The following is a 12,593-nucleotide window of genomic DNA, read 5'->3' on the forward strand; positions in this document are numbered from 1 at the left end:
AAACAAATCAGTAATTAGACATGAGATATCAAAACTATTGTGTTCAGAAATAAGTAAAAAAAACCTTCTTTCCATTAAACAGAAATTGAAGGAAAAGGGTTGCTAATATTCTGGAGGGCTAATAATTCTGACTATATATATATACAGTTATTTTCCACCCTGCAATGGAAAGAGAAATAAATACAATACAATAAAAATATAAAACAAACTGTGCTTTAAGCATCTTCACCCTAAGAAAAACACTTTAGCTACAGAAATCCTTCAGTCAGGAGCAGTGAGGGATGTTCTCGTTGTTTGATTAATGATAAATCAGGCGGCAGCATTTCGCACTGTCACTTTTATGGTTTCTCTTTCACGTGTCTTTTGATTCTCGACTCGTTTGTTTATTACGCAAATGAGGGTTAATATGAATAATCACTAAACATCGTGTTTTGACACCTATTTGACCATTAAAGCGCTCATGTTAAGATTATTTTAGATGTCTGCGCTCCTCTGCTCGTCTTATTGTGCGAATGACACCGAATGCTGACTGCGTGCTTATGCGTGTGCGCGTGTTGCACACTCACATAAGCATGCGGTCTTTCGCGCTTTTGGTATATGATGCAATAATCGTTTTTCTCGATTAATGGTTTTTCATAATCGTTAGAAGCCATAATCGAAATCAAAATCAGATTTTCGATTAATTGCACAGCCCTATCTCATGGTTCAGATCACACTGTGGTTTTTGAGTCACGGATCAGCAAAATAGGGAGGAGACAAATGTTATTTGCTTTCCATTTATATTACTGCAAAACCCACTGGCTTTACCAAACAGATCCGACAACCTGTAATTTTACTACAAATAAAAATCAAGAAAGAAGTAAAATATTCAATACAAAACAAAAAGTTATGTTTGCTGCTGTTGCTGATAATATTGAATATAGAAATCTAGCATCTTGATCAACAGATCATATTTATCTTCAATTAATGATTCAACAATTCACACATCAAACTTCAGGTTTCACTATCGATGGATCATTTCTGAAAGCAAATTCAATGACTTATTTTTGATGGCTGTTTGTCGCCACCTGTTGGTTACATGATGTAATTGCTACAACATTCACCAGCGTCAAGTTCCATTAAACAGTGATTTTAACCCCTACCATAAACACCAGTGTTCATATCTGAGCTATAATCTGTTCTCCAGCACTTCTGAGTTATATAATTGTTTGTAACTCACTGCAAAAGTATGAAATCGAAATCTGTCTCGATCAAACGCATATTAAACTGCAGCGCTTTGAAGGATTAATAAACATATGCAGATCATCATCATTTATCAGTCATGCTGCGCGGGTTTGAATTGAGATCACCATCTTTTAATGTTTATTAGTGCAGCTTTGCACTGAATGCATTAATGCAGGATAAACGCACAGTGACAGAAACACCTTTAATTAACAGCCTAAAGGCTCATACACACCGGGACGCTTTTCGTTTGCGTTTATCGTCAGTGTTTTTCAAGATGTTTTACTGGATTCAAACCCAAGTGTTTTTCACTGGCGTCGAGCATGAGGATGCAAAATCATTCCTTGATGTTAGATGGCGCTACGCAACTTTAAGCTTCTGATGCCCGCTTATAATACAGAGGAAGAGAGGAAGTTCACACGCTCTGAACTGTGGGTTGTGATCCGTTACACCCCTAATATATACATGCCGCTGCTAATATTGTACAGTAAGGTTGATTAGGGGACTAACCATGTGCATTACTTCTAATGGCTGATTTCTGCTTCTGCGTATGGTCCAGTGCAGCTTTTGTGCGGTTGCACACCACTCGCCATGCCTGACCTCTCAAGAAATGCAAGTATGCATAGCGCAAGCTCTGTGATTGGTCAGCTTGGTGGCTGTGCCGAGTGTGAGCCTGATGCAGCGAGTGTGAAGGAGCTGCAGATGGACACTGCTGTTCTGTGGTCACCTCATGATTAAAGCTGCTGCTCGTCCTCCAGTTCCCGCCTCTGAATGAGCGAGTTTGAGCGACTGCTACATTACGGAAGCATTCAGAAAAAACAACACTAGCGAAGAAACTCGACACAGAGGAACACCCACTGCCATCTAGTGTTCAGGAGAGTTACTGCAGAGCCACACACAGCAGCAGGAGGACACATGCAGGAGGACACACAGGGCAGGAGGAGAGTGTCACGCCAGCCTTAATGCACTCAATCATCTGTGTGTTCATATCAGCTTTTAGGAATCCTGTATTAACATGTCGCATCTGTTAGTAATATTGGAGATATTTTACAGTAAGGTGATGTTAACTAACATTATTCTACAGGGCTTCTGATTGGCTGCTGGTTACTCTCTGGTGATTGGTTATTGTCAGATTAAGGCAAAGGTGATGTAGTTCCGGCAGGTTTAGAGCGCATTACAGCTCTGTATCACTCCGCTGAATGATTAGAGTTATTACACGGCGACAACAGTCAGACATCACATCAGAACACAACAGGACTGGTTAGGGAGTTTGACTTGTAACAGGTTGCAGGTTCGATTCTGGCATTAGTTGAAGATGTGGCAGTAAATGAAACCACACTCTGAATATCAGCCATCTCTTAATTGATCCCAGGGCGCTGTGTGCTACAATCCAGCTCGCTCTTTAAGATCTCAACACTCAGCGCTTCTGGTTCTAGAATAGCAAAGTCCACTAAAGGAGGTCGAGTCTTCTCTTTCATGGCTCCTACACTCTGGAATAGCCTTCCTGATAATGTCCGAGGCTCAGACACACTCTCCCAGCTCAACACTAGATTAAAGACCGGTCTGTTTAGTAAAGCACACACACTGCAGCGCATAGATGTAGGATCTACAGATGCATTCCTTCACATTTATTATCTCTTGTGCAAATAAATCATGAATAGCAGCTACGCTAATTCCTTATTCTCCATTTCCACCTGGGGATACTCATCATCATGGAGTGCCACTCCATCTGATCCAAGACCTGTGAAGAGATGATGCCAACCATCTGGCATCTTCTAGAGACTGATCCTCTTAGAACGTAAGCTAAAACACAAACCGCTGGCATCACATTCTGCATCTTCATCACATGACTGTGATGTCCGATTCGGCAAGCTGAAGCTCCAGGTCAAGTCCTTCACTGATTTCACCCAGAATGAGGAAACCTTTCCTTCAGTCAGCTGAAAGTCATCATGCAAATCTTTGAAGATGCTTGCTGGTTTCTTGTACAAGGATAAAGTCTTGAACCCCAACATCTTCCTTGATCTTTAGAGAGCCTCCTCTGGAAACAGCGTTCATACATGTCAGGAGAATTCTGCTAGTCCTTATTGAACCTCATGGCAGACTGTTCAACCAGTGAGCCTATTATGTTTTGCATTTTTCTCACTAACACAGCATTTCCAAGCGGTAAAATAAACTATATATCGCTCATCTGACCACTGAATCCAGCTCGTGTAATCTAATTATCTAATCCAGGGGTGCCCAAACTTTTTCTTATAAATGGCCAAAAACCAAACTTGATTGTGGGCTAAAGTTGAATATACCAGACCATATTACCTTCAGTTTGCCATGCGTCATCTCTTATTTATTTGCATATCGTCAACATGGTTTCAGCGGGGTCTTAAAAACTCTAACATTTAAACACTGAAGTTTTAGGCCTTATAAAGTTTTAAATTGGCTGTTGTAGGTCCTACATATTCTGCACAGGTCTTATTTTTCCGACGTCTATGTAACGCTACATCTAATGCTTATTTCAAGAGTTCACACTTGGATATTGTTTGACAAATGTAAGCAGGTTTGGCATGCTGTCCCGGGAGAGAACCCTGAGCTCGGAGATAATTGAGCCCAGGGCTCCCGCCTGGTCGATTGAGCTTGTAAGGGGAGTACGAGGTCAGGTGGTTCTCGAGAGCTCCCTGTGGTAAAGGAGGATTGGGGGAGATGGAGGGTTTCTTCAGAAAATGAGGATAAGGGAGTAGTTTTAGCCGGGCTGCTTATAGTGAGTTTGGGTTAATCTGATTGGCTAACTAATGATTATAAACGAGGGACCAGCTGTGGTCAATCACATCACGTGCTCCTCTCCAAATTAGTTTGTGAAACTTCACTTAAATTCTCGTTGTTGTTGTTGTTGTTGGTTTTCGTGGTGTTGTAGTTTGTCGCTTGTCCAAATGTAATTTACAGCATTACAACTACAAATGAGACCAACATGCAACAGCCAATCAGCTTTCAGTTACTGAACTCAGTGCGCGCGGTGAATGTGACGTCATCGCTGTGTCTGTGGAAGTTCGCTTTGGGTGTGCGAATAGAAAAGATATCGCTGATAGATAAAATCTCATATTAACCCATTAAAATAATTCCTGAAGTTTACTATTCAGTCAAATGTACAATAATCTAATGTGCACTGCTTTTACAATATACAGATCAATCATCATAACACTTAAAACCACAGAACTTTGATAACAGAACTTTTTAAAGTGAATATATGCATCCAAAATATATTCTATGAGAAAAATTAACATATTTAACCTGCAATTATGATATAATTTGAGTCCAATTCTCATTTGAGCTTGTATTAATATGCTCTTATCAATCATTACACAACTATGAGATGGAAATGGAAATGGAAGAAGAATATCAGTCTTTATTATTCCAGGTCATGTTATTATGAGTGTGTTAATGTGAACAATGAGCCTGAAAATAAAGTTATATTAATATCAACAGCAACACTCTCGCAAAATACCCAGCTGACTCAGCCATTGCCTGACCACACAAATAAAGCGCACTGCGAAAAGCTCAGGTGTTTGGAACGTAAATGTGTGTTCGGTGTGATCGAGGTTAGGTTGTTGTCTTTAAAAGCAGCAATACCTTCTTGGCATGTTAGACCTTCCGCTTTCTGTCTGATATTGGTGAAGAAGTATTCTGTTGTTCATTCTTCCTTCAACACATGACGTTCAGAGACGTTTTTTATTTTTTATGGTCGAGTGCATTTTAATACCCGAGAGTGTGTTCTAATTCGACTGGTTGCACTCACTGTAGCGTGTGCAATACTGCCATCACATGGTGTTTTCTTGTATTGCATCATTAATTTACTAATTCTGAAACCAAACCGATACCAATACTAGTCGAGCTGCTCCTGCCTTTGCCTTGATTTGCTCGCCGATGTCTTCTGCATTGTCCTGTATCGGTCAAGCGGCAGTTTTTACATTTCCAAAGTCTGATTCATTTACAACATTTAAAAGTAACATTTCATTTAGTTCATTTAGCTTTTTCTTCAGCTCCTCAAATAAACGAAATTTCTCATTCGCTGCAGTCATTCTCCCTCTCTTCTCAGATGGCATGGCGGGCCAAACCAAAGGTTACCACGGGCAAACTTTGGCACCCGGGTTCTACTTTGGGCACCTCTGATCTAATCAAGCAGGGGATTTAGTGAGTGTATGAGGATAAAAACAGCACGAGTGAATTAACAGCAGGTTCAGAGGAAAGGCACAGAGCTGAGGCGCTCGCATGTTCATATTTATTTTATACCAGGCTTGCATAACTTCAGAAGCATGTGTGTATCGTTATCCTCAGTCATTGTGTTTGGTGTGAACAGACTTACATCAGTCCGTGTGTGTGTGTGTGTGTGTGTGTGTGTGTGTGTAAAGCTGGATTAAACCTCAAACACACACTGGAGTTATAAAACATACTGTTTTTATTTGTGTAGCGGCATCTCAACATGTAGATTAAAATCAGAGACTGAATGTTTGTTTGCTGTCATTTAAAGAACGAAAATCAGAACATTCTGTACTGCACACACACACACACACACACACACACACACACACACACACGACCTTTGACCTCCACAGATAAAGCTTGATTGAACTGTAAGGTCTTGAAGACGATCATCCAGACTCATGGCAGCTTCTATGAATATATTTCCCCTGGTGAGTGTCCACAGTTCAGCGTGGCGTACTCTGAGCTGTTTCAGGCGTATAATGGAGTATAGGAGACGACCAGTGGAATGGAGATCCGCTTCTAGATCCTCCTCATTCCTCTGGCCATCAGACACGCAAACACCGTCATCACCATCTTGGGCTTCACCTCCACCAGATCCTCCGGCAGCGCATACACACGAGCTCCGATCTTACGCGCCATCGAGATCGCATACCTGAACACACACACACACACACACACACATGCGAGTTAAACACAGCTGCAGGATTCTGGCTTCAGTACAGCTTCAGCTACAGCACAGGAGGATTAACAGAATGGCCTGACTGGAGTCCTGCAGTGACGACTGCTACAGAGATACAGAGCCCATATCACTGGTTGAATATTGATGAATATGCTAATGAGGGAAGTGGGCGTGTCCTACTTGGCGTTGTTGAGCTTCTCTTCATCCGTCAGGTCCTCCGCCTTCAGCAGGTCGTAGCGGATGGAGCCCGGCTGGATGGCATCAATCAGGTCCAGCACTGGCATACTGCTGCTGATGGAGCCGTCCTGTGGGGGAGGGGCAGTGGGTCAGGGGAGGGGTCAGTGCTGTGGTTGTTGTAGTGGTCAGTGTTGGTCAGCAGTGTTTCTGCTCACCTTAAAGCCGCTGATGGTTCCTTTTCCCGCCTGTGTGAGTGTTTCGTTCACCCACTGCACAATGGTCTCATCGATGATCTTCTGCCCGTCGCCCAGATCCTCCAGGATGTTCAGTGTGTATCTGCAGACAGACAGCAGGATGATGGAGGTGTGTGTGTGTGTGTGTTTGTGTGTGTGTGTGTGTGTTTGTGTTTGTGTGTGTGTGTGTGTGTGTGTGTGTGTGTGTTTTACCTCCTCATGAGCTGCCAGAGCAGAGCCAGGGTCAGCGTGCGGTTTCCTTCATTCAGGTCCTGTCCAGCGATGCCCACCAGAGAGAACTTGGCCTCCTTCTTGCCCAGCTCCACCGCATAGTTACAGTTCTCCAGCTGCGGCGCAAAACACACTCATCAACATGCATATAATATATGGCACATTAGACCAGGGCTGCATCTGAAATCATGCATGTGAGCCGAGCGGTATGTCTGACTTCATATTATTGCAAAAACAGTGTATGAGATGTTCCCGGATGACCTACTGTCTCCGCACAGATTCTGTTGTGTGCATCTGATAGACGTTACCTTATAGTGCACCCTGAGAGAATTCATGAATGAAAGTGAAGTGGGGAGGTCATGTGATCATGACTAAGGATGGATGCCATATGAGACCCGAGTTCCATTCATACTACATAGAGCACACATTCAAATGTAGTGCATAGTGAGCAGCACAGTGGTGCCTGACCATGCTTCTGGAGGTCACCTTCCTGCAGAGTTCAGCTCCAACCTTGATCAAACACACCTGAACCAGTTAATGAGGAGCAGATGAGCACCTGACCATCACAGGCAGGTGTGTGTGTGTGATCAGGGCTGGAGCTGAACTCTGCAGGAACCTCCAGTAGGTCTCCATGAACAGGTTCATTGGTCTGTTCTGAGTGATAATGATTATAACATCTCCATCTTTTTTTATTAGTCATTTGGCACTACTCAAAGTGTGTGAGATGAATGCTTCTGTCAGATCTCATGCCTGAATGAGGATGTATGTGCGTTGCCTAACCCATCTGAATGTCTATCCCAGCAGCAGGAGTGTGTGCAGGTGAAGGTGTTTGTTAGTGTGCTGCAGCTCAGTCACCTTCTTCATGTTGCTGCCCAGTTTAGGATATGGTGGTTTGTTGACCTTGTCCCAGTCCACTGGAACCTTGATCTTCTCATAGAGCTGGAAGATCACCAGCGCATCCGCAAGATCCCTGAGGAGCAGGAGGAAGATATCAGGTGTGTGAACAGTGTGTGTGTGTTGTGTTGTCTGGAGAGAGTGTGTGTGTGTATGCAGGGGTTCAGCACTCACACATAGAGATGATTGACTCGTGGATTGACCCCCAGTGAGTTCATCCAGTTTCTGAAGGTCCGCTCCTCTCTAGTCTCTCCTGACAGAGACACAACAGAGACACAGGTGAGATCTGACCCCTGACCCAGCCCAAGCAGATCACAGCACACACAAAGGTAAGGTCATGGGTTTGATTCCAAGAGAATGCACGAAGGTCTACAAGAGGTTCCTCTGAATAAAATGTGTACATTTAGAAAATGCGCATCAAGACTTTATAGCTCACAGCGGAGTAGGATGAGTCACCAAACTTGTTCCTGGAGGGCCGGTGTCCTGCAGATTTCCGATACAACCCTAATCAAACACACCTGAACACGCTGATCAAGCTCTTACTAGGTATACTTGAAACATCCAGGCAGGTGTGTTGAGGCAAGTTAGAGCTAAACCCTGCAGCGACACCGGCCCTCCAGGAGCGAGATTGGTGACCCCTGGTCTTGAGCATCTGTCTGCGCTCCCATCTCACACCTCCAGAAGCCGCCGTGTTCATTGCGTTTGGTCTTGGTGTTCTGAGGCGCAGCTCATTTATTAGAGGAGATCAGACAGTACAGTGGAGAATCCCCTCAGTGCAGCAGACTCCCCGTCTCTCAGTGATGTCTGTGCAGGAGCTGATGCTCTACTGTATAGACGGAGACGCTCATCCACTCACTGATGATTTATGCAATATTATAATTCACATCTCTAAAAGCAAACACGGCTATTGAGCTCCGCTGTGCTGTTGTCAGTATAGTGTAAATCAGTGAGAGCTGAAACTTGTGGTCTGTTTTACAGGACACAATACTGAATGCTCCCCTCTCCACATGCGTGTGTGCAGCAGAAGTGCTCATAGTGTGTAGACTCAGAGCGCAGTGAATAGGAGAGAACAGCACATCATTATTCTCCACTCCTGTTAGCTGAAATAACGACTCCAGGATGGTGTTAACAAGACTTTCAGAAAGAGGAAAACACTAGTGTGAGACTGATAACAGCAGCCGGAGGAGTGAACACTGTCAGATTTACTGTCCTGCACACTGCAGTACACACACCTTACACTAGCGGGAGCTCACTGTCTGTCATTTGATGCAATGATAATATAATCAGTGGTGAAACTTAACACATTACAAACACTTCAGTGACTGGAATTGAGTAGTTTTCCCTTTAGGAATTGTACTTTAATAAGTAGTTTCATAAATGTGCGCTTTCACTTTCTCTTGAGCTCATGTTTACTGCAGTATCAGTGCTGTTACTCCACTGCTGTCCTTCATCCTGCAGCACTACTGGATTTACTCTCGTCTAGGAGGATTAGAGAGATCAGTGCTGAGATTCCTGAATCATACTGAACTCCCTCAAACTGTCTGGAAGCATTAAAAGTGCGAGAAGACGACCAAACTCTGTCCACACACTGACCCAGAGACTGTTAGAGGAGGCCACTGATGAGAAGATGACGGATGTTTACTGTATGATGACTGAAATAACCTTAAACATGCAGCAGCACAAGACAACAACATGACGTCAGCTTGATGCTGTACCCTAACATCATGGAGACGCGGCATTTTATTTGGAAATGAAAATCAGGTTAACGTCAGAACTCAACATCAGGCCGACATCACTGTCCAACCTAAAAGCAACCAAATATCAACGTCTAATGATGTGACAGCTTGACGTTGTGTGGACGTTAGCACTATGACGTCTATCAGATGTTGGATTTTGGTTGCCGTACCTGATGAATGAATGTCAGTATGTGACGTCAATATGACGCTGGTTTAAGATGTCGGATCTACGTTGGATTTTGGTCACTTTCTAACAACCTAAAATCAACCAAATATCAACCTCATTATTGGACATTAAAATAGTGCTGTCCTTAGACGCTGGCTAGATGTTGAATTTTGGTCACGTGACATCACAACCTAAATCTAACCTAATATTAGCATCTGATGATGCTGTGTGTGTGCTGGGCATCCACTAAATGCACTACAGAATGTTACGTTTACACACTCATCCACAATGTGAACACATCAGCTTTATACAATGCTCACTACTCTTGAGTACTTCTGAAAGGGTCTACTATTTACTCATACTCTGACTAGTATTCACAGCAGACACTTTACCTCTCCTGCATTACATCTATAGGTAAGCGCTGGTATATGGAGTATGATTTTGCTGTGCTCTGTCCACCGCTGGATATAATACACACATGAACACATGTAAATGTTCAGATGTTTAATAAAGCACTAGATGTGAAAGAGTTTCAGGGGTTTAAGATGCTGATGAGTGTTAAGCGCGTCAGTGTTGTGTAAAGCGTCCACGCCGCCGACAGACTGAGGATCCTCTGTGTTCTGAGACTCACCCTCAATGGAGCTCCAGTCGATGTCCTGGTTTTCGGGCTTCTTCAGAGCGGGGTACTTGTTGAAGAGGTTGGCCACGTAGGCCAGGTTGAGTTTGGGGTTTCCGCGCACCACATCAGTGGCGGTGACGAACTGCCGGCAGCCGAGCCGGTCCGCCTGCTCCAGCATACACTCCGCTCTCTTCAGGTCATCTTTCTCCTGCCGGCGCACAGACGGAGATATTAAACTGTGTGTGTGTGTGTGTGTGTGTGTGTGTGTGTGTGTGTGTGTCAGACATGCTGAACACAACACTGAGCATCATCAGCTGCAGAATCTCTCACCCGTATGCCACTGATGTCGATGGGGATCGCTGGGATTCCCTCTTCATCTCCCTTGGGTGCCACCTGGTTCAGGATGTTGTAGTAGGCCTTGGAGTCCTGCACAAACCAAACGCTGAGTTAAAGGAGACCTGTTCTGCCTGTTTGACCCGATTCATAAGTGTCTGCACAGATCATGTTCTCCAGCTCTCTGACACTGACCCGTTCAGGCTTTGATCCTAATCCTGGAGTTTTGGTGACTGTCGCTTTAAATGCAAATGAGATTGTGGTGTTTTCAGAAGAGGGCGGAGCTACAGACGGTTGTGTGTCCCCATAGTGACAGATGTAAACAGCAGTGTGTGTGTTGCGTAGGTGCCCTTTATGTGTTAGCAGGAGTCCATTAGGTTGGTTGATGAACAGATAATAATAACAGTGGCTGTTGCTGAATGTCTTGACAGCATCTGCTTCTGCAGGTGTGTGTGTGTGTGTGTGTGTGTGTGTGTGTGTGTGGTTTTATCCCGCAGTACCTTAATATCTGAGCTGAAGTTGTTGATTTTGGGGCATCCGGCCTCCTCCAGGTGATAGTTAGCCCAGCGCAGCAGCAGCTCCTCCGGGGACAGCTTGACCAGATCCTCCAGACTCTCTCCATCCCTCAGCAGAGCGATCAGAGCTGCACACACACACACACACACACACACACACACACTTACAAAACATTGGTTCACACTCCTCCTCATCTCTCCACTGACACACAGTTTTTTCTCCTTGAGACTAAGGCGGTTTTCCAGACCCTTTAGCTCAGGGGTGTCCAAAGTCGGTCCTAGAGGGCCGCTGTCCTGCTGAGTTCAGCTCCAACTTCCTTCAACACACCTGTCTGGAGGTGTCTGGTATATCTAGTCAGAGCTTGATCAGCTGCTGCAGGTGTGTTTGATTAGGGTTGGAGCTGAACTCTCCAGGACTGAGTGTGGACAGCCCTGATGTAGGGTCTCTGTTCCTCTGTGGTGAAGTGAGCTGAATGAACTCTTCCACACACACACTCACACTCATTATACACACACACACACTCACACTCATTACACACACACATTCACTAATGCATTGTGTGTCTGAGTTTATTAGTGTGTACCTTCGTTCCTGCTGATCTCGATGTCTGCGAACAGGCCGATCTTGATGACCTGCCACAGGAGTCCCAGCACTAGATGCTGCCTGCCCTCCTTCAGGTCCTCTGCGCCGATGTTCACCACGTGGCAGCCGATGGCGGAGGCAGAGTTCAGGGCCAGGTTCAAGTTCTCCTGTTAGAGACGGTGTTTGAGATACAGCAGAGTGTGTGTGTGTGTGTGTGTGTGTGTGTGTGTGTGTGTGTGTGTGTGTGTGAGCTGCAGTGGTGTGTGTGTGTGCACCTGTATGGTGAAGGGCGTCAGCTTCTTCTTGTTGATGGTCCTCTCATCAATGGTGTCGGGCACAGACAGGTTGATCATCTTACTGCAGAGAGAGAGAGAGAGAGAGAGAGAGGGGTGTGAGCTCAGCGCTGCAGTACCGCGCTCTTCCTCAGTTTCACTCTGCCATCACTGCTGTACCAGAGCACGATGCCGTCTCCCACCGCCGTGAACAGGTCATCAGTGCTGGGGTCCATCGGCAGAACATGCTGGCAGTCTGGGTCCTTCTCCAGAGCCTTGTTGACCCAGTTCACAAACGCCACCTTCTCCTCCTCTGCGCGCACACACACACACACACACACACACACACACACACACAGTTAGGTACAGTAGATTCGAGTGCAGATACAGTAGAGTAGAGCAGAGCGGAGACTCACCGGAGTATGAGTGCTGTGTTCCCGACTGCTCGGATGTTCCGGCCACTGAGCAGATCCCCTCCTTCTTATTGATGGCCTTCCGGAAGGTTTTGGCCACCTCTGAACTCTTTAAGTCATGAACCACCTGAAATGCACACACAGATATTTCTCAGCTTCTGTTTAACAGAGCAGATTACTCCAGCACATCTCTGCTCATAACAGTGTTCATAACTCATCTCTAATAGCTGATGTGTTCCTCTTCTCCATGATGACAGCACATAATATTAG

At 44.9% G+C, this 12,593-nt stretch overlaps 1 protein-coding gene across 4 annotated transcripts in view; it reads right to left on the reverse strand.

The window, feature by feature from the left end:
• Nucleotides 1-5,642: 5,642 nt before the first annotated feature.
• Nucleotides 5,643-12,593, reverse strand: part of lcp1 (lymphocyte cytosolic protein 1 (L-plastin)) — a 21,755-nt gene continuing 14,804 nt past the window's right edge. The window contains 13 exon segments of one of the 4 annotated variants that reach the window (NM_131320.4): nt 5,643-6,124; nt 6,332-6,456; nt 6,544-6,664; nt 6,775-6,908; nt 7,648-7,762; nt 7,861-7,939; nt 10,220-10,415; nt 10,538-10,633; nt 11,041-11,183; nt 11,640-11,805; nt 11,914-11,995; nt 12,091-12,223; nt 12,327-12,450. In NM_131320.4, the coding sequence (NP_571395.2) occupies nt 5,992-6,124; nt 6,332-6,456; nt 6,544-6,664; nt 6,775-6,908; nt 7,648-7,762; nt 7,861-7,939; nt 10,220-10,415; nt 10,538-10,633; nt 11,041-11,183; nt 11,640-11,805; nt 11,914-11,995; nt 12,091-12,223; nt 12,327-12,450 (1,647 nt within the window). In that variant the 3' untranslated portion in view covers nt 5,643-5,991. 4 annotated transcript variants of the gene reach the window in all.

The sequence above is a fragment of the Danio rerio genome, chromosome 9, assembly GCF_052040795.2.
Source record: "Danio rerio strain M-AB ecotype USA chromosome 9, GRCz13ab, whole genome shotgun sequence".
NCBI classification, from domain to species: domain Eukaryota; kingdom Metazoa; phylum Chordata; class Actinopteri; order Cypriniformes; family Danionidae; genus Danio; species Danio rerio.